Source organism: Lasioglossum baleicum, chromosome 4 (genome assembly GCF_051020765.1).
Source record: "Lasioglossum baleicum chromosome 4, iyLasBale1, whole genome shotgun sequence".
In the NCBI taxonomy this organism is placed as follows: domain Eukaryota; kingdom Metazoa; phylum Arthropoda; class Insecta; order Hymenoptera; family Halictidae; genus Lasioglossum; species Lasioglossum baleicum.
In genome coordinates this window covers 4,482,373-4,501,697 of record NC_134932.1, presented here as the reverse complement: position 1 = coordinate 4,501,697, position 19,325 = coordinate 4,482,373, and the positions used below count along the sequence as shown (strand labels likewise).

At 40.8% G+C, this 19,325-nt stretch overlaps 2 protein-coding genes across 3 annotated transcripts; one reads left to right on the top strand and one right to left on the bottom strand.

Annotated features, from left to right (window-relative positions):
* Positions 1 to 620: 620 nt before the first annotated feature.
* On the top strand, positions 621 to 2,879 carry LOC143207695 (protein ST7 homolog). The gene is made up of 2 exons (XM_076421438.1): positions 621 to 1,410; positions 1,525 to 2,879. Exons 1-2 carry the CDS (start codon positions 987 to 989, stop codon positions 2,646 to 2,648), a joined length of 1,548 nt encoding a protein of 515 aa, XP_076277553.1. The 5' UTR covers positions 621 to 986; the 3' UTR covers positions 2,649 to 2,879.
* Positions 2,880 to 4,010: 1,131 nt separating this feature from the next.
* On the bottom strand, positions 4,011 to 18,701 carry Fwd (phosphatidylinositol 4-kinase beta fwd). 2 transcript variants are annotated; one of them, XM_076421379.1, is made up of 12 exons: positions 17,335 to 18,701; positions 14,151 to 14,394; positions 9,044 to 9,948; positions 8,459 to 8,576; positions 8,021 to 8,155; positions 7,751 to 7,917; positions 7,544 to 7,659; positions 7,218 to 7,448; positions 6,822 to 7,139; positions 5,989 to 6,365; positions 5,434 to 5,906; positions 4,011 to 5,054 (listed from the first exon to the last, which is right to left on the bottom strand). In XM_076421379.1, exons 2-12 carry the CDS (start codon positions 14,330 to 14,332, stop codon positions 4,867 to 4,869), a joined length of 3,210 nt encoding a protein of 1,069 aa, XP_076277494.1. In that variant the 5' UTR covers positions 14,333 to 14,394; positions 17,335 to 18,701; the 3' UTR covers positions 4,011 to 4,866. The 2 variants fall into 2 exon arrangements, with proteins under 2 accessions (XP_076277494.1, XP_076277493.1); XM_076421378.1 differs by having other exon boundaries at positions 7,544 to 7,674; positions 17,335 to 18,700.
* Between the last annotated feature and the right edge of the window lie 624 nt (positions 18,702 to 19,325).

Below are 19,325 nucleotides of genomic sequence, written 5' to 3'. Positions count from 1 at the left end.
TTGCATGGAAATAAATACATAAATGAACGAGTAATAAAATAAAATATATATGACAGTTACAGTTTCTATAAATATGTTTCTCTCTAGGACACTTTAGCTTCGTGGTACTGCGACTTCTCAACAGACTATAGTACTTTGCCCACAACCGTCATCTGATAGATGAAGTAACTTGGAACACGGCATGTTTTCTGAAGCCGGGTCACCGACGAGATACTATTAAAGACTGCCAGCCCCTGTGCTATTCAGCGAGCCCGGTAACCGGGCGCAACGGGCGCGGGGATAACGTGAAAGTTACAGTGATCTGATATACCACGTCGCTAAAAATTCGAAATAGTGCCACAATAATGCCAAAACATCGTCTGAAATATGGCGGAGAATGTAACATAATAATAATCGATATAGTTTCGTGATAATTCGCATTCTCGCCGATGCATCGCGACGAGAATCTCCTCAGTGGTCTTCTTCGCCGACAAAATGCCGTCATTGGCCTTCTGTTTCTCTGGATGGAGCCAGAATATATCCTAGAGGGCGTAAGAAACACCGAAAAATTCGGGCTAATGCTCATTTACCGGCTGAAAATAAATGTGACATTTGAAAAGTTTCTAGACAAAGTCGCGGCAAGCAGCCAGCGCTATACGAATCTCGAAACATCTCGTTGCAATGTTGGGTTTTAAATTCGGCAACTTCAAGCAAAATAAATGCCCACCACGTTTGTTAGTAGAATGAGAGCGGTCATGCAACGTTTGAAATTTTGAACGTAAAAAAGTGTGCAAATGTTGAGATCATTTGCAGAGTTTATTTTGTTTTTTATTAATTAAACTAGGAGAGTAAAACAACAACACTTTGCGAGTGATGTAAGGACTTAGCAACATTGTTCAGTGTTATGATGTTTGTTAATTAGTACCCTGTTAGTACAAACGGTAGTAGTGCGAGTTGGAACAATAAAGAGAAACAAAGAAAAACTACACGGTGTTTGAGTATTATAAATGGCCCTATTATTCACAAGCATGTGGGACTCTACAATGTTTTTGAACACCTTAACCCCAAAGTTTTACGTCGCTCTCACCGGAACGTCATCGTTGATTTCTGGATTGATTCTTATTTTCGAGTGGTGGTACTTCAGAAAATATGGTACGTCTTTCATCGAACAAGTCTCTTTAAATCATATTTCACCATGGATTGGTGGAGGTGACAATGGATCTGATGGAACTAACGCAAGTTTAAATGGCTCGAATTCGAATCAACAAAACGTTCCCGAATGTAAAGTTTGGCGAAATCCGATAAACTTGTTTAGAGGGGCCGAGTATCAAAGGTTTTATTGGGCCACTAACAAAGAACCGTTAACGTATTATGATATGAATTTATCTGCTCAAGATCATCAAACGTTCTTCACCTGCGAAGGTGATACAGGTAAAACTTTACAACCAATTATTTCCTGTAAATATTTGCAATGCTTAGGCTTGGATGAAGCTAGTAGGCTCGTTTTCTTTCCTCGTAGAATAAGAATGCAAATAAATGTTGTAGGTAAAGCTGAGTACGAAATAATGCAAACAGCTTGGAGAGAACGTAATCCGGTAGTACGAATAAAAGCGGCGCATAGTGCTCTTGATCGTAACGCTGATTGTGCTCCTGCGTACATATTGCTAGCGGAGGAGGAAGCTACTACTATCGTGGAAGCTGAAAAGATTTTGAAGCAAGCGTTGAAGGTAGCTGAAAACAATTATAGGAAATCTCAAAGTACTCAACATCAAGGAGCAATCGCGGAAGCCATTCACAGGAGGGACACGAATGTATTAATTTACATTAAACGGCGACTAGCTATGTGCGCGAGAAAGTTAGGAAAATTGAAAGAAGCTGTGAAGATATTTAGAGATTTAACGAAAGAAGTTCCACCGATTATGAATGTGTTGAACATTCACGAGAATTTAATCGAAGCTTTATTAGAAATGCAAGCTTACGCCGATGTTCAAGCAGTATTAGCAAAGTATGACGATATAAGTCTACCAAAGTCGGCAACCATTTGTTACACAGCTGCGTTGCTAAAAGCAAGAGTGGTTGCCGACAAATTCTCAACGGACATTGCTATTAAAAGGGGTTTAACTACTCCAGAAATGATAGCCATCGAGGCTATCCACAGAGCTGTCGAGTTCAATCCTCATGTACCTAAGTATTTACTAGAAATGAAGCCTTTAATTTTGCCACCGGAACATGTACTGAAGAGAGGAGATTCGGAAGCAATAGCGTACGCATTCTTTCATCTAGCTCACTGGAAACAGATGGAAGGTGCTCTAAATTTATTACACTGCACTTGGGAAGGTACATTCAGAAGATTACCTTATCCTTTAGAAAGAGGACATTTATTTTATCCATATCCGACCTGCACAGAGTGTGCCGATCGCGAACTTTTACCTTCGTTTCACGACGTGAGCGTGTATCCTAAAAAGGAGTTGCCATTTTTTATTTTATTCACAGCAGGTCTATGTTCCTTTACAGCACTCCTAGCGCTTTTAACGCATCAGTATCCCGATACCATGGGTGTAGTAGCACGATCAATGCTTGCCTGGTTTTCACATCCATTTTATTATATTTTAGACAAATTGGAAGCGATCTTGCCTTCTAATTTATTACAACAGCTCTCTAGAATATAAGAACATTTGTATGATCTCTGTAATCATAACTTATTGTGATATTTATGATACTTATGCTTTCATTGTCATATACATCAATTATTATATATGTACATCCGTACTTCCCGAATTTCTTATGACTGATATCCTAATAGGTATTTATAGAATCGATTATTTACTTAATGTTGTTAGTTAAAAGAAAGCGTTGTGTAGCGATCGATGTACAATTAATAAAAATTTGAATATCTTTGAGTTATCTTGTATTTCTGTGTACATATATTCCGACTCGATATGTCATTTAAAGTGAAAATCAGGGACACATCGCGCATACAAAAAATTCAAAATTGTTCGAGCAGTTATTGCTCCTATTCGTTCAAGAGTTTTGCCTAACGTTGCGATTACCTAAAACACCGAAAGAATATTTGGTTCTCAAGTCCCCGGTCAGGTCGTCATGGGTATATCAATCAAAAATAGGTTTGATTGGATTTCATATTTATTTAATAATTGATATTATCAGTAGCTCATAATTGGAGGCGAAAGAATCAGGCAAATCAGAGATATTAACATTTTCCATTTGTACAGAAAAAGGTGGAATTTATTATACGAAATCAATGAAACGTTTTCCTTCTTTGTAACAGTGTACAATTATTTATGACAAGCAGGAGAATTGCACGGAATAGTCACGGAACAGAAATTGGTGCAACGAGGAGCGTTACGTAAATATAAGGTATTAAAATGCAAAGTTTATTGAGCGTTATGCAATATCAATTATTCTGAATCTCTGATCCGCCATTCTATTCATGAGACGGTTATGAGACAGAAGAAAGAGAGTTTAAGACACTTGGAAGTCAGACGGCCCAAATTTCCATACATGGGCTGGCTCACGGTGACTTTGATTTTGCTTCGTACATTCATTCTCGACCGAATCTTAAATCGATAAGTGATAAAATTTGTCACTGTATATACAATACTTCTTTTTACTTTTTATAATTTACTTATTTAAACGAACATATGCTTAACGCAGAAATACCATTAAATAACTATCTTCACACAACTAAGATATCGCATTATGACTATTAATGTTGTGTATGCATGTAATAAGAACATGTAAAAACTTTCAAATTGTGATTTCCTTAAACTTTTACTAATAATAATTACTCCTTATAGCGTATCATTACAATTAAATGTATTTATAATAGTATTAATCTATAAAGTAGGAAATATTTTGAGTATTCGTCTCCTGCTAATATCTGAGCCAGTTTTTTGCACGCTTCTTCCGCACGAAGATTCTCCGCGTAGAATCTTTTAAAACACCGTGGTGATCGTTCGATCACTATTATCGTGGTGGGATCGGTTATTGCCGAAAATTAACTACGAAAGGAGTTCCACAAAAGTTCACGCAATGTATTTTTATGTACAAATTATAGATTGTCCTTTTCGTAATAGTTCAGTTTCTTTTTTTTTTGTTTGTTTGTTTGTTTGTTTTGTTTATCTCCCGGTAGATCAACGCACATAGTCACTTCACTGAGTTCGGATTCGATCGTTCCGCCATTTTCTCTACAAATAAGGCACCTTTAACAAATTACGCTGTTATAGGCTATAACGATTCTAGCAGTCCAACATTCAGTCAATGTCACGAAGTCTGCACCGACGTTAGTTAACTCGCAGTTTGCCAATAAGGCATACATAGTCATTTGAACGTATACAACAAAACCAATTATACATACTCGATATTGCTTAACGTAACAATAAAAATTTCATAAATTATTCCCTGTTTCGTTCGCTATCATTCACGGGCGTAACAAGGCATCCGAATTTCTGCGAATCATATGCACATTTACAAGCCTATCTCAATTATGCACGAGCGTGGAGTTTCTACATCTTCTTCTCTATCTTTTCTTTCTCTTATTGAAGACAACATTCAGGTTTTCGTTGAGAAACTAAGGAATAATTTAAGAGCAAGTAAAATTAATCTATCGAAAATCAGCCTATTTCCTATTCGGAATAAATCTATATTTTAGATAGCATTTCCCTATGTATCTCGATCACTATCTGCGCACCGCCATCAAATAATTCGATTCAAAGATAAATTTGTGCTTACGGAATGCTACAAAGTGTCATACGTTTCATGGAAGAAGTACCACGTTATTATCAAACTCAAAGTTCTCGCGCTCTCTCTCTCTCTCGTAAAAATCATTCTCTTTCTCACACAAGGACAAAAATGTTGATGTTGTTGTTATTAAAGGGTGCCATTTGCGAAATATTGGTACCGATCGTACAATTTAGTTGACCATGAATGGATACTAGCTTCGACCAAGTCCTCCACATGCCGGCGTAATTGATCCTCGGTCAATGTTAGGTGGAATCTGTTCTTCAATCCTTGAACAGTCGCTGCCCCGCCGCTACGAAAACATGGAAGTTGCGACCCTGCAAAAATCATTTTCATTTTAATCGATCGCATTCATCGGAACTATTCTGTTCACACGTCGAGTGCCTGCCCAGCGGTCTCAAAAGTCGTAACCGAATTTGCAACACTCGATACATTAATGCAACAGTTTCCACCTGGGAAGCGGCCAAATTTTATGATAAAAAATGAATTTGTAGTTCTCACTTTTTTGTAATAAAGTTTTTATTATTTGAAACGTGTCTATATCATTATATCTATTAAAAAATAAAAGTAGCTAAAGGTTGGAAACCGCTGCATTAATGTAAACATTCGCTTACAAATATAGACGGACAATTCGGTCTCTCATTTTCGGCAGACGCGGCATTCAACGTGTTAAATTTCACGCTGAACAAATCCTACCTGATAACATGATCTCCACAAGATTTACAAATTTCTCCATATGTTTCCGTGCCGCGATTAAACCTTGCAGAATTAGCGTTTTGAACTCTTGGAACTGTTTCGACTGACTTCCGCCCATCACCTCCACGAATTCAGGTGTCAATTTAAACGGGCTAGTCTCAAAACCCAGATTCCTCGGCGAGGTCGATAGAATAAATCCGAAATCTATGTGTATTAGATGACCATCACTGTGAAGAAGAATGTTTCCATTGTGACGATCTTTAACCTGAATCAGATAGCAGACAAGACAATACGCCGCGCAACTTTGAATGAAATTCCTCTGTGCGGTGATAAATGTGTCGGATGTAGGTGGGCCGAATTCTCGTTCAAAGTATTGCACGAGCGTTAATTGGCACTGTTTCTTCACTTGATGCAGTGATACAGTATTCAAAATTGGTTCGATCAAGCCGCTATCGTTAGACAAGCATAAAATTCTGTAAAATGAAATCCAGCATTGAACAACTCGTTTTATAGTTACGTACCTAAAAAGACGCGTGATAGATGACGAAGTCTTACTTGTAGGGTCGCACCCAAAGAGGTACCTGTTCCTCTTGCCAGATTCTTTGGAGCATCGAAAGCAATTGCGAGGCAAGCAGCTCCTGTCGAAGATCGTCACCACATTTTACAATGACGGCAAGAAGTCTCCACGATGCGAGGTGACCGTACGGACTGGAAGCCCTTATGCGACGTTGCTTTAATTCCCATGGTTCTTTCAAAACAGCCGCCGACGGATCCTCTGGATCATGATTGAAAGTTGCACTAGGCGCGGCGGCCATTTCACTCAATCGTCGCTTTATATCACCAGGTACAAATATTGGTTCTTTACTATCTGATGACTCTTGACTTAATTGGGATATCGTATCTCTATCTTTAGGCTTACGGAGTTGTAAATACTGTGTGGACAAAAATTCAAGTTGTTATCGAATTGCGTATTGCCGCTAATAACATTCTACATTGATTCAGGCATCAAGTACAGGGTGACAAGAAATAACGGAGTTAATCATTTCTTATTATTTATAATTCTGTCAAATCGACGAATTTTGAAAAACCAAATGATAACAACCATAACATAGACCTTTAGTATTCATGTATTTAAGAAGTTTCGAAGTGGCCACCGTTTGAGCCGATTCAGAGGCTCAAACGTGTTTTGAAATTTTCGATTATGGGCCGCAGCTCTTCTGGCAAAATTTCGAGACTTCTTAAATATATGAATACTAAAGGTCCATGTTATGGTTGTTATTATTTGGTTTTTCGAAATTCGTCGATTTGACAGAATTATAATAAGAAATGATTAACTCCGTTATTTCTTGTCACCCTGTACAACTGTGACATGTTGTACACGTGTATACCTGTTGAGTGATTTCGTCGTCCTCTTGGCTCCAGCAATCGTTGGGATCGTCATCGGGAAAAGTAAATGCGACTTCCGTACTTCTCACCGAGTACGGGGAAGTATTTTTAACCGGGGTTTGCCTGATCGGTGGTGGCATTGTCTGTTGTGTTTCTGTGGTGGATATGTCTGGCGGAGCGATCACAGTGGTCTGTTCGCCTCCGGTTAAATTTTCTTCGGATTTCGTGTGCCTCAATGAATGGCCCACTATCTTCGTCGGTACAGGTGACGTATATATATCTTCTACCTCTAACACTTCAACGTAAATTATGTATGGTGCCTGCAGATCATAAATCACAGTATTAGTCGGTGATCAGCAAATCTGGATTTCAACTAAGGCTACTTTATGGTCATTCACCTTATCTTTACTATTTAGGACAGCAGCGTATTGCGGTGGCACTCGTACGATATGATGTGGTACTGAACTGTGCAAAGGAAGCCACACCCTTGCAGGGAGATTCAAATTGAGAGTATTAAGCTCCGCTATTAATTGAACAGTTTTACTTTCCTTTGTTGGAATAGTTCCAAGCAATTTACCAATTGATATTAACGCTTGTATAAATTCGAGTTCTGGAGCAAGACGTGGCGCCTGTAAACACAAACAGCAGCGATTGAAATCTGTTTTTATATTCCTCGAGTTAGAACGATAGAAAGATCTCGTTTAAGAAATATCGGTATAATTACATTGCAAAAGCAGTCGGTTTTCTGTCCTCGTAAATCGTTTACCACACCTTGGCAGGAATAAAAACAGGTACAACCATTGTCAAATGCTCGACCAGAGCTCAGGTCCCCAAGACTTACTTTATTTATTGTACCTTGAAAGAAATAGCAAATCATCTAACGATACGACACAAAGATACAACAATATATAAATGAGCGTGATCTATGTACCGGAATGGCTACGACGTAATGTTTGAAATAATCCAGTGGCGTCCGACTGAGATCTTTGGTGTGTCTTTTTATTAGGAGATGTAATGCTTTGCATTGTGGTTAATGACGGTGGGGTCGGTGTCTGCAATCCAGCTACACGGTGTTTCCTATTCTCATTTCCTTTTGGCCTATTGTTTCGTTCACACACACACGCAAGATTTAGTACAGAATACTCTTACGATCTCGTGTTGCTCGCGTATCTACTACAATTGATTTCAGTTTATTCTTTACCTGAGTTCGTCTGAGAGAATAAGATTTTTTAGTTTGGTCCCATGAGACTTCTTCTTGGATGGCAAATGAGCATCAGAACTATACGCGTCTAATAGCCAGGCACATTTTAAAGAAAAGTCCGCTGACTGTCTACACCTAGTAAACAAGAAAGTTGCATGAACTTTTCAATTGATTTTTTCTCTCAATTGTTTCAAAGTGTCCATTTCTTTGTGACATTGAGATTCATTGCTAGACTGCAGATTATTATGCAAAATAAAAACTGTCTGTATTAATAGCAAGACATTTTAATGAACTGGAAGTAATACATAGCCAGATTTTTAGTTTCCTTAAATGTTTCCACAGTTCGTACTTTATCAATTTAAATGTAAATCCATAAAATCTGCAGTCTACTGATTATCAGATTTATCATGTGCAGCCTTTGTATCAACGTGTGCTTACCTATGGACAAGATATGGATACAGGACTTCTGTAACATCGTGTAGTTGTATGTACATTACAACCAGTTGTGGTAGATAGAAGTCCACATCGGGATCTGGGAAACTAAACATCTTGTTCCCTGGAAAACGATTTACATTGCATTGCTTGCAGAATATTTTCGTATAAAGAGCCGGAACAATTGTAGACAAACATTTCCAAAAATCGTGGGCTACATAAACTATTCCGTCCACATTATCATACACATAGCCGATCGCTAACTATTACGATATTGCTACAGTAATAGCATCACAAGATCTATGGTAAGGATCTGTCAGACTCTTTAACAGATGTACTACATTACGTGCTAGGAAAGTTGGCTGATCAAGGTCACTTTCCTAAACCACAGCATCACAGATCGTCTCTCATCTACTCAGTATATCTACGAACATATTTCTTTCACCTAACAATAATGTACCTCGATAAAAAATCTCTGTAGCTATTTTTACCGACTTCAAAGATCGAAAGATAAAAGTCACAGCTATGCGATCAGATGAAACTCGCAGTGCTCATGACCTTGATTAGCCAAATGGAAGGACTACGGCTTACCAAGGTAGCTCTGAACACCAGGCTCCTTAGAATTGAAAAGATAAGAAATCGCCATCGACATGTCGAAGATTTGGCTCTCGAATAGTCTGAGCAGACAGCCTTCGGATGGTTTCGGTTGCACGATCTCCTGACTCCGACAAACGACACCGGACTGTTTTTTAACGGCGGCTTCGTTGGCTTCGGACTGCACGGTCGTCCCGCAACACAGAGTTATCGCGGCGCCGGCTAGCTCGCACTGTTTATCGTTCACCGGCAGGAGTTCCAGGGGATTCTGGAAGTCCCGCTTGTTGATCGTCACCGGAATTTCGGCACAGAGTGGCGGCAGTTCCTGCGTGGTCGGCTGCTCACTGTTCGCGTTTCCGTGTTCACAGTGTTCGCCACCACGGTCACTGCCATGTTCACCACCAGTTTTCGACGGAGGTTCACTTAAATGCACCAGTTCCATCAGCGACATTGGGACCGACAACGACGACACTGAGGACACCGACACCGTCACCGGCGACACGTGACAATTGTTTTCCTCGCCGTCCACAACGTCGACGCCATCCATGTCACCCGGTTGCGACAGAGACGAGTCCAAACTCTCGCGACTGTGAAGATGGTCCACGCTGGACTCTCTAGTCGCCGCGTTCGTTGCGTCACTGGACCCGCTATCCGAGCCGCAGAGGATACCCGAGTCATCGGATCCTAAGCTCGCCAGGTCCTCGCGTTCTCGGCTGCGCACCTTGCACGCCGGCACCGCGGCCTTAGCTACCGGGGCCGGTGTCGTCTCGCATTCCGGGCTCGGCGTCACGTCCACTTCCGGGATACGCTGCAGCGCCGAGTCCAGACTTCGATTTCTGTGGTGGAGCGTCAGCGTCGTCGCGCTCGCCTGCGGAACCGGCGGCAGTAGAATACCCATTGACCTGCAAACAGCACACAGTCTCACTGATTCTCGTAGTACAAAACGCGTAGGGATCGCAATCCCGCAAACGTGGCATCCCGTGTCATTTTTTAGCCCCGCATTTCTTAAACAGGTGATGAAACGTGATTGATATTTCTAGATGTAATGTTTATACTGTAGAAATATTAATTAAGTTGATTTCATTTTTTAATTACTTCTGTACAATGCTCAAGGTTTATCAGAGCCTGATAGGCTTACAGAATAAATAGGAGGTAACAATTATAAGGTTAGCTTAGTTCTTCGCGGAAAAAACGTCGAAAAAATCGGTTTTTATTTTTTTTAACAACGGCACGCCAAACCGAAAAATCTGAAAAAATTCATAAAATAAGAATATTTTGCATTGATTGTGGGAAGCAGTATACAACATATACAGGGTGTGTCCGTTAAGTTATGTCATCATGTTTCAGGCATTTCCAGTAGTGTAGTTAAAAAATGTTTTAGACAAAAGTTTCTCAGTACTTGATGAGCTACATGTTCGCGTATTCTTCAATCTGAAAAAATACTTTTTAGATAACTTAACGGACGCAGCCTGTATAGTGATAACTAGACTGCGGATCTTTATGCAAAATAAAAAGTGTTTGTATTGATTGCAGGACTCAGGAGCCAAATAAAAATTGTATTCTTCTTTTAATTACCCTATTTAGCTGAAACTAATACATTGATGCCCTTAAATATTTTTAACATGTTCACAGCTTTAAATTGCATGTATGTACCCATTTTTGTCATAAATGCATAAAATCCGCAGTCTAGTAATAACATAAAAATTGATTTCATCCCTTAACGATTTTGTTACATTAAAAACAACATTACAAGATTCTTGAATTTTTAAAATCTTTCACTGTTTTATATTTCACCCGACCAATTTCTTCATAAAAGCATAAAGATCCGCAGTTCTGATATCCTTAGTTCTACAAATTAAAATTTCGTTTTATAATTTGAATATTATTCTGATTTTAATTCAATGGAAGCTATATTTACAGACAGCTGATTCATATAGAATTCGTTCTAAACAATTTTTACTCTTTAACTTAACTTTCTTATCTTCGTTAATAATTAAAAAACGAAGCCTTCACCAACATTTTCATGATATCATTGTTCAACTAATTACTTGGGTGTATATCAACACTAGCACTACCAAGCACTAGAAGTGCCTAATCTGCATTGATTCCGACTTCAGTGCTCCGTTAATTTCTCTTTCTACCTACGCAATTCCTCAAAAATTTGGTTTTAATGGCATCGATTTCAAGCACATAACGAACCGTAAAGCTATGGACAGAGTACGTATTTTGTCGGTGCCTGGTTTCTACCCGTATGTTTTTGCAATCGTATTCAGGGATTTCCGAGAATTATAGATAACTCAAGTGGAGGTACGGGAAACAAAATAGAATGCATATCCAGTTCTTTTGAAATAGCAACGCTGCTATTTCTCTGAAAATGGTAAACTTTACAAATGCGCTGGTTTTGTTACATTTTTCCCTTTCTCCGTAGCAAAGTCGAACGTTGGATTTTCTATGAAAGCCGAATGGAAAAATTTCCACCGGAGGTAGATGAAAATTTGTGTCGTACTTTTTCACCAAATATCGTGTCCATGTTCGGAGTCTCTTGTACTGCAACAACGTATATTGCAATCTTCAGATTAATATAACAAAATTACTCTGTTGCTTTCATATTTCGTTTAATCGCACTGTTGCCATTCGTTATGGCGTGTTGCCGTGTAGTTAGATGATACTCCTTTATCGCCGTGTTCAATGTGTTCATTATACGTATTGAAGTTTAAAATTGCTTTAACAGCCGATGCATTGAGAGCATTTGTCTGTTTTGTTCAAGACTCTAGAAAGCGAGCGAGCGCGCGCGTGTGTGCGTGAGGAACGAATGAAAACTTGCGTTTGGAGAGAACAGTTGAATGCGAGCCGCACGAGAGACGGAGAGAGAAATAACGAGAGAGAAGAGAGATAGAGGCAGGGAATTAATATACGCACGTAAAACAAAAATTTTACGGTGAGTAGGATTTTCTATTTGTTCTTTAATTACTGTTGCGTCGCTGAAACCTGAAACAACATTTCGTGTATGTTCAAGATTCCAAGACAAATAAGGGAAAGAGGATAAAGACAGATGGATGCCATCATTCAACTGGCATCCCACGCCGATGGCCAAATTCGTATCATACGAAGCAAAAACGTCAGCGTGATTCGTGTTCGCGATAAATACAAACTTAACATGTACACGAAATTATTATCGTATCTCGTTGGCCCCCCACGTCAAAAATGAAAGAAAATAAAAATATTTCACAAAATGAAAATCCATAACTGTGCAAGTATCGATCTGGTATTGCAGGCTGAATTGTCGTCGTCTTTATTGCAGCCAATGCAGATCCATGCTCTACTGTAGAATGCCTATGCTACAATGTGCTCCGCTATACAGCAGAATATTGAGCTACTCTGTGTGTATACCGGGTGACTCTAAAAATAAGAATCTCCACTGCACATCGGAGCAACGATATATGCATGCGACGAGTGCAGAGTTTTCTGTGTGCTTTGTCCGGGTAATTTTGTGCAAAATATTTTCGTATACATATATGGAATATTGTGCTACTGAGTTCTGTATAAACAATAATTCCATATGATCGCAAACAACTATGTATAAATAAAAACTGTGTTTCACTCTTATGTCGATTACCGAGTAGACATTTCCAATTTCTTTTTAAAACTCCATTATCTTCGTTGACAATAACAAAATTATTGTAGGTAATGTTCCTGAAGCATCGTTGAATATATTTTTGACGAATTGCTGACATTTTAGGGGCTAAAGGGTCCTCGGCCAATGGACAATGCGCTGGGAATAACTGCGGCAGACAGCCGCTGCGTGGGCGGGAAGTTTAATTATGAGTTCAAATCACTGTGACCTACTACTTTTACGTCAACTTTTCTGTCGATTGACCAAACTCGAGTCTGTTCTTGCTTTATACGGCAAAACAGACTCGTTCCCAGGATTGCAAGGGTGCAGATCTCGATAATGCAAAACGATGGGGTTTACGAGGCGTAATTTGCATTATTCTAGAATAAAGCTACGCACGTAGCTATTTTCATAAAGCTGCGACAGCTACATGCTGCCAAATAATGCAAATTACGCCTCGTAAACGTAGAATTAGGACTTTTGAAGACGACTGCGGTCTACATTGATCTTTCATCTAACGCTTTTGACTACTAAAACCCCCATCTTTACATTATTGATTGCATTGCAATCCTGGAAACGAATCTGCCACCTTAAGATGATTATTTTTGTCTGTAGATAAAATCCTTCGCGCCAAACCGACGAAATCTGTGTCAAAATCAAAGAACTTTCGTAGAAATGAGATAGAGCGATGAGATTTTTTTAAAATGAAAGCTGAAACTTTGCAGAATACGGGATAATTATGGAGATTGTGTTACGAACGTTTTTTAACCTTGAAAGAATTCGTTAAACTTGCACAATTTCAAGAAAATCGTGGTTTTTCCAATACCACGCGCGGAAAAAATTTTTTTTCAACGTGCGACACATCATTTCCCGTAGATTTTTTCACGCAGATTTCAAATCTGGTCTTAAAATTTGTCTACGACCTCAGGATTTTGCAAGAAATCGATTTTTGTGAACACAACTTGTGAAATCATTTTTTCGTTGAAATGATTTGGTAACCCACTAGTTAGAAGGAATATTGTATTCTCATATATGAAACATTAAAAATAATCATAATGAAGTATTTGAACGTTTACTTAAAATCTGCGTGAAAAAATCTACGGGAAATGATGTGTCGCGTGTTAAAAAAGATTTTTTTCCGCGCGTGGTATTGGAAAAACCACAATTTTCTTGAAATTGTGCAAGTTCAACGAATTCTTTCAAGGTTAAAAAACGTTCGTACCACAATCTCCATAATTATCCCGTATTCTGCAAAGTTTCAGCTTTCATTTAAAAAATATTTCATCGCTTTATCGAAAGTTCTTTGATTTTGACACAGATTTCGTCGATTTGGCCAATAGTGCGTACGTCTCGGTGGTATAGTCTCGCCGCGGAGATCATGTCGCGACTGTACAGATAGCAGAGATTAAAAATTCGCGGCTATCTGCGTCTATAAATGTCCACCGGAAGCGCGGAGCGTGGTCGTCGTTCGTTTGTTTGTTTGTTACATACCTAAAGTCCAAACTGTGATTTCGTTGGTGGGTGGTCAGCCTGTTACGGTTGTTGATCGGCGGATTCGTCCGTCCGTGCACGAGAGGAACATTACAGCTGGCTAATTTATGCCGTTTGACGTGTGCCACGCTTTCCTGGCGTGTCGGTCCACCACTAGGTGTAACAGCCACTACTTCACTCATATTAAAGTCGAACGAGCAACAGCTCGGCCAACAGTCATCTGCTGCTCATGTTGATCGTTCACCTACGGACAACCAAAGCAGCACAAATGAACAGCGACGAACAGCGACAAAGAAAAAACCGAAAGAACTTCCGCGACGCTGATCGTTATCGACCGAGCAGCGTGGACTTCGAAAAATCGCCTCGGGACAGTCGCGATAACTCGAGATTATCGGCGCAACACGCGACGCAATTATGCACTTATCAAAAATTCAACGCAAATCTATCGAGACAGGTTATCCAATGTTTCTAAATTATTTATAGACTGCGGATTTTATGCATTTATGACGAAAATGGTAAAATATTAATTTCAGCTTAATAAGACAATTAAAGGAAGAAAGAAATTTCTATTTGGCTCCTGTGTCTTGCAACCAATGCACACATTTTTTATTTTGCATAAAGGTCCGCAGTCTAATTATTTATGTAGCTGCGCAGCAGTATTTTGTAGCTGATGAAACTATAAAACGATGAAATCGTTTATTGATGTACTGTTGTTATTGAATCGCTGGTCTTTATGCAAATTATTGTTGTTAAGGATTAATGAATGGACCAACCGGATATTCGACAATTAGTTTGTCTAGATAATTTACTGGTCGTTTGATATTTATATTGCATTTATCATTGCTGCCTAGAGATTCGCAGATTACTTGTTATGCATGTTTTCAGTGATCGTAACAAGATGGTGGCTTGTGTTGACAGAAATGAACGACTTGTTGCTTGCATCTTATTGAAAGGAAAAAATTACTAGTTTTCATCGACTGTAATTCATATGACCATCTTCCTGAATGATAAATTCAGATTTGTACGACCGTTTACATCGCGCATTGTATAAATGTTATCATTAAAGCGAACGTTATCCATTGTTATGATTGAGAACCGGTGTCAGAATCGTTCAAGATTGGAGGATAAAAAATTCAACCGTTTCAATTTCGATTTGTACCAAATATGGCTAGTACTCGAAGATTAGAGTGCAGATCTTTACGCAAAATAAGAATTGTCTCTGGATTGGTCGAGAATTGGATCTGAAAAGGATCCAAAATAGGATCGAAACGTTGATTTTGTTTGACAATTAGCAAAATTGCTTTATAATTCGTAATAAACGATCGAACCGTTGCGCCGAAAGCATTTAACATTTATTAAAAATGGTCTCTGGTTGAAAATACTGTTTCGGATTATTTAAAAATCTGTTTCACACCACCTTGATAACATATTATGTCATAAATTCGTCTTAAATTCTTTTTTCACTCCTCGCTCGAGGACATTAATAGCATTGAGTTTCGGTGACAAAGCGGTTTGATAAAATAGATAAGAATTCACGATAACGCAATCTCGACATCGGGAATAGTTGAATATGTACATAGTACGAAATATGCGTCATATTTCGAATATTATGTACATACATTTACAGCTCGGATTCGCACGCTTGCTAGTGGCATTTAACCGCGCGCAGTTCGTCGTACGAACGAAACAACGATCATCCATCAGCTTGACCAATACGCTAATAAAACATTAAGTAACACATTGTAAGGAGTCAATCGTGCCACACTCGTGAACGTGTTACGATTGGGTTTCGCTCGTGACGCAAACGTCCGGAATGAAAACTAGCTCGCGAACGAACGCCAGTCCCAGCTGTACACCGAAATGTTGGAAACAGCCTAGGGCTCTCGCCGTTTACTACCGCGTGAAAATAATAATCGCGTGCGTATCGAACGTGTGCCGCGGCGATATCGAAAATTCCATAACTCATTATCTCAGCGCGACGGGCGGCAAAGCAGCGTTGTTGCGTCGGTATTGTTCAGCTGATAATACCGACCCATAAATCACCGAAGCGGCCCGTTAGACGCCGGGAAATTCTCGCCGCGAATTTTCGGAAACTACGAATACGGAAAAGAAAAAGGACAATAATATCATGTTGCACGAGAACGCGGAACGATGACCAACAAGGCAAGGCGGCACCGTGACAGCAGCGTGAAACTCGTGCTAGGTACGAGAAAGTCGAATGCCAGCCCGAACAAAGCGTACGTCAGAATTTAGCTCCCTACTCGTGGGGCCACACACGCTTGTATACAATTCCCTGCGAACATTTTTCCTCGGTCTCTTTATTTTCTTCGTTTCGAGGAAAACGAGAGTCCGGCGTTGCTCCCACCCCGTCCCGGAAAAAAGATACGTTAACCCTCCGCCGCTACATTCTTCCACCGTGAGCAAACAAGCATTTAGCAAAGTGCAACCGTTTCGTCTGTCGTTCTCACCGGATTACAACGTGATAAACCTTGCGATTATACGTAGATCGATATTGCCGCTGTCAACCCGTTTATCCAGCAAAGCGTCATTGTTTTGAAGAAATTGTCATCTCCGTCGAGGAGCCTCCGACGACTGAGGAGGTTCCAGCACAGGCGTGTCGAAACGACCCGGCGTTGTTCGGCCGAGGGTTGAAGATGATCACTTTCTAGACGGAATTGTTTCGCCGTTATCGCGACCGAAATCGCGCGGAACGTCTTCCTTTCCCGCGAGATTAATCGGCCGCTCGACGCGGGGCCGGCCTCGAGTGAAATCCCCGGGAGAGGAATAATTCAATAAAGGTGGAAAATGGAGCGAAGTCTAAGGCTGCGGTATGCCGGCTTTTTACTCTCCCTCTTTGAACTCGGGAGAGAAAGAGCGAGAGAGCGAGCGTGCGAGCGAGGAAGATAGAGTGGCGGAGAGCGAGAGAGACTCGTCCTTCCGCTCGGCTCGAACTCACACGGTGGTGGCCAGCGGTCGGCGCAGCGATGGGTGTGCCAGAAGCACAGAAACCAAGCACCACCGCCGACAGCCAATAGAATCCACACCCCCATAGATATTATGCCTCTCCCTTGTTTCATATTACTGCTCTCCGATAAAATCAATCGGACTACGGGAAATCCGTTCGCGAGCGAGCGAGCGCATCGCCGCGCCACTGCGAGCCGCGCGAATTGTCAATAACTCTTACCTCGTACTTGAATTCGTAACTTTGTTGCGATCGAGCCTGCACCATGCGTAGAGAGAGACGTTCCTCGGTTTTACCACCACAGCGCGTACAAAGTGGCACGGATGGGTAGGGTATTACGGAATAAGACGCCAGAGAAAGAGACGGTACGGGAAAAAAGACAGAGCGGGTGAGCGAGACAGAGACAGAGGCAGAAAGGAGAGAGAGAGAGACACACAGAGGACGACGATAAGCGATGACGATGATGCAGCGAACCAGCGAGTACGCGAAATGCCACTGGCGCGATAAAGATAACAAGATATCCTTTCCAATGGCAGATTCCGACTGTCACGCACCGCCTTCTTGTCCCTCGTTTTCACGCGATTTTCCACAATGACTGGCTACGCCCTGCACGTTCGCGCACAGAGTCACACTTCATCACTATTCGCTTGATCGCACCAAGATGGAACCGACACCAGCACGTTGATAGACAGGACTCTCTCTCGGCCGGGGACAAGACCGAAAACACGCACCAAAGAATCTCCGTGCCAACGCAAAAGGCGACCTCGCCAAGCTCCACTGCTTTTCGCACGACGCACTGAATACTACTATGCGCACTACTGCCAACAAAACGGATGCAAAGTCCAGGCGGCCATTGATCAGTGCCGCGGCAACTCGCACCGGGGCCCCCGGACACCTAACAACCAACACAACAAATCTTTCGCCTTTCATACACTCCGATAGTTTCACATTGTTTTCCGTTCGTTCCCCTGACTCGATCGAATCGTGCACCGTTTACACTCCCGCGATACAAATTTGATTTTCAATCGAAATCTGGCGAATTCGCCGACGTGTAAAATTTCAAAATATTACGAAATATGAAGCTGACGAGTTTAACGTTTCAACATCCCACGAGGGAAACGTGTTCCTCGCAATTATGCTGACATTAACCAGTCACCGTGAACGGGAGAATCGAATGTGTTCGCAAGTGTCGTCACTGAACGCTCGTACGTCACAGGCATGTGCGTGTGTGCACGCGTGTGGATTTAATACTGTAGCTGCTGTAGCCGCCCAGACTGACAGTAGCGGTTTGCTTCTATTTACATCGACGCACTTGTGGCCGCGACGATAATATTGCCACGAGCTGTCAGTATCGAGAAAACTGAGGCGGCGATAACGATGGAATGTAAATCGGCGCTGACGAACGTGCTCGGAACACTCTTCCCTTAACTTCTGTCATGAAAAGGACGCGTGCACGCGTGCTGATTCATGGGGCAACACGCGAGAAAGACAAAAAGAACGGTTGCCCAGAGAATCCGGACGATCGACGGACTCGTTTGTTTTTCGCTCGACGTTTAGTGAACGACTGATCTTAGGTTGGCAGCGACTAGCTCGACTGCTCGAATGGGAAAGGTCGTACAACCGTAAGTGCAGCTGAACTCGACGCACCAATCTGGAGACCAGTGTTAGGACGATTAGGAATTTGCGGCACAGATGTATCTGCATGCTATTGTGCATAAACAAGCGCCGCATTTTTCCCGTTTCAAAGATTCCACAGGATCACAAGTCTGTCCCTCTTCCATCGAAAGGCGAGGCCGTCTTTGATTCGGATTTCAATTTCAACGTCCCGCATTCTTCCGTATGGTTTGCATCTAGATTTTCTATTATTGCATTCTTTACTTTTTATTGTTGTTTAATCTCACGAATTTTATTATTGCTCTATTTCACTGTGGGCTCACTTGTATACAAACTGTGGGCCACTTTAACTTATTATGTAGTGTGTACGGATCTCAATGTATTCGTAGGTTATACAAACCTTTAAAATATATCACAATATGCGGATTAATATCATTTGATTAATGTTTAGATATGATGATTAGGCTGCGGATCTTTATGCAAAATAAAAAATGTTCGCATTGATTGCACAACACAGGAGCCAGATAAAAATTGTATTCTTCTTTTAATTATCTTATTAAACTGAAACTAATATCTTGATGTCCTTGAATATTTTTAAC

Bases quoted from the DNA above. Each gene is read 5' to 3' on its own strand.
- LOC143207695 (XM_076421438.1), top strand. From the start codon at position 987: ATGGCCCTATTATTCACAAGCATGTGGGACTCTACAATGTTTTTGAAC. The intron at 1,411-1,524 runs GTAAAACTTTAC...TAAATGTTGTAG, and splicing joins CACCTGCGAAGGTGATACAG to GTAAAGCTGAGTACGAAATA.
- Fwd (XM_076421378.1), bottom strand. From the start codon at position 14,332: ATGAGTGAAGTAGTGGCTGTTACACCTAGTGGTGGACCGACACGCCAG. The intron at 9,949-14,150 runs GTATGTAACAAA...TGCTGTTTGCAG, and splicing joins AATCACAGTTTGGACTTTAG to GTCAATGGGTATTCTACTGC. The intron at 7,449-7,543 runs GTAATTATACCG...TTGTGTTTACAG, and splicing joins AAACCGACTGCTTTTGCAAT to GCGCCACGTCTTGCTCCAGA.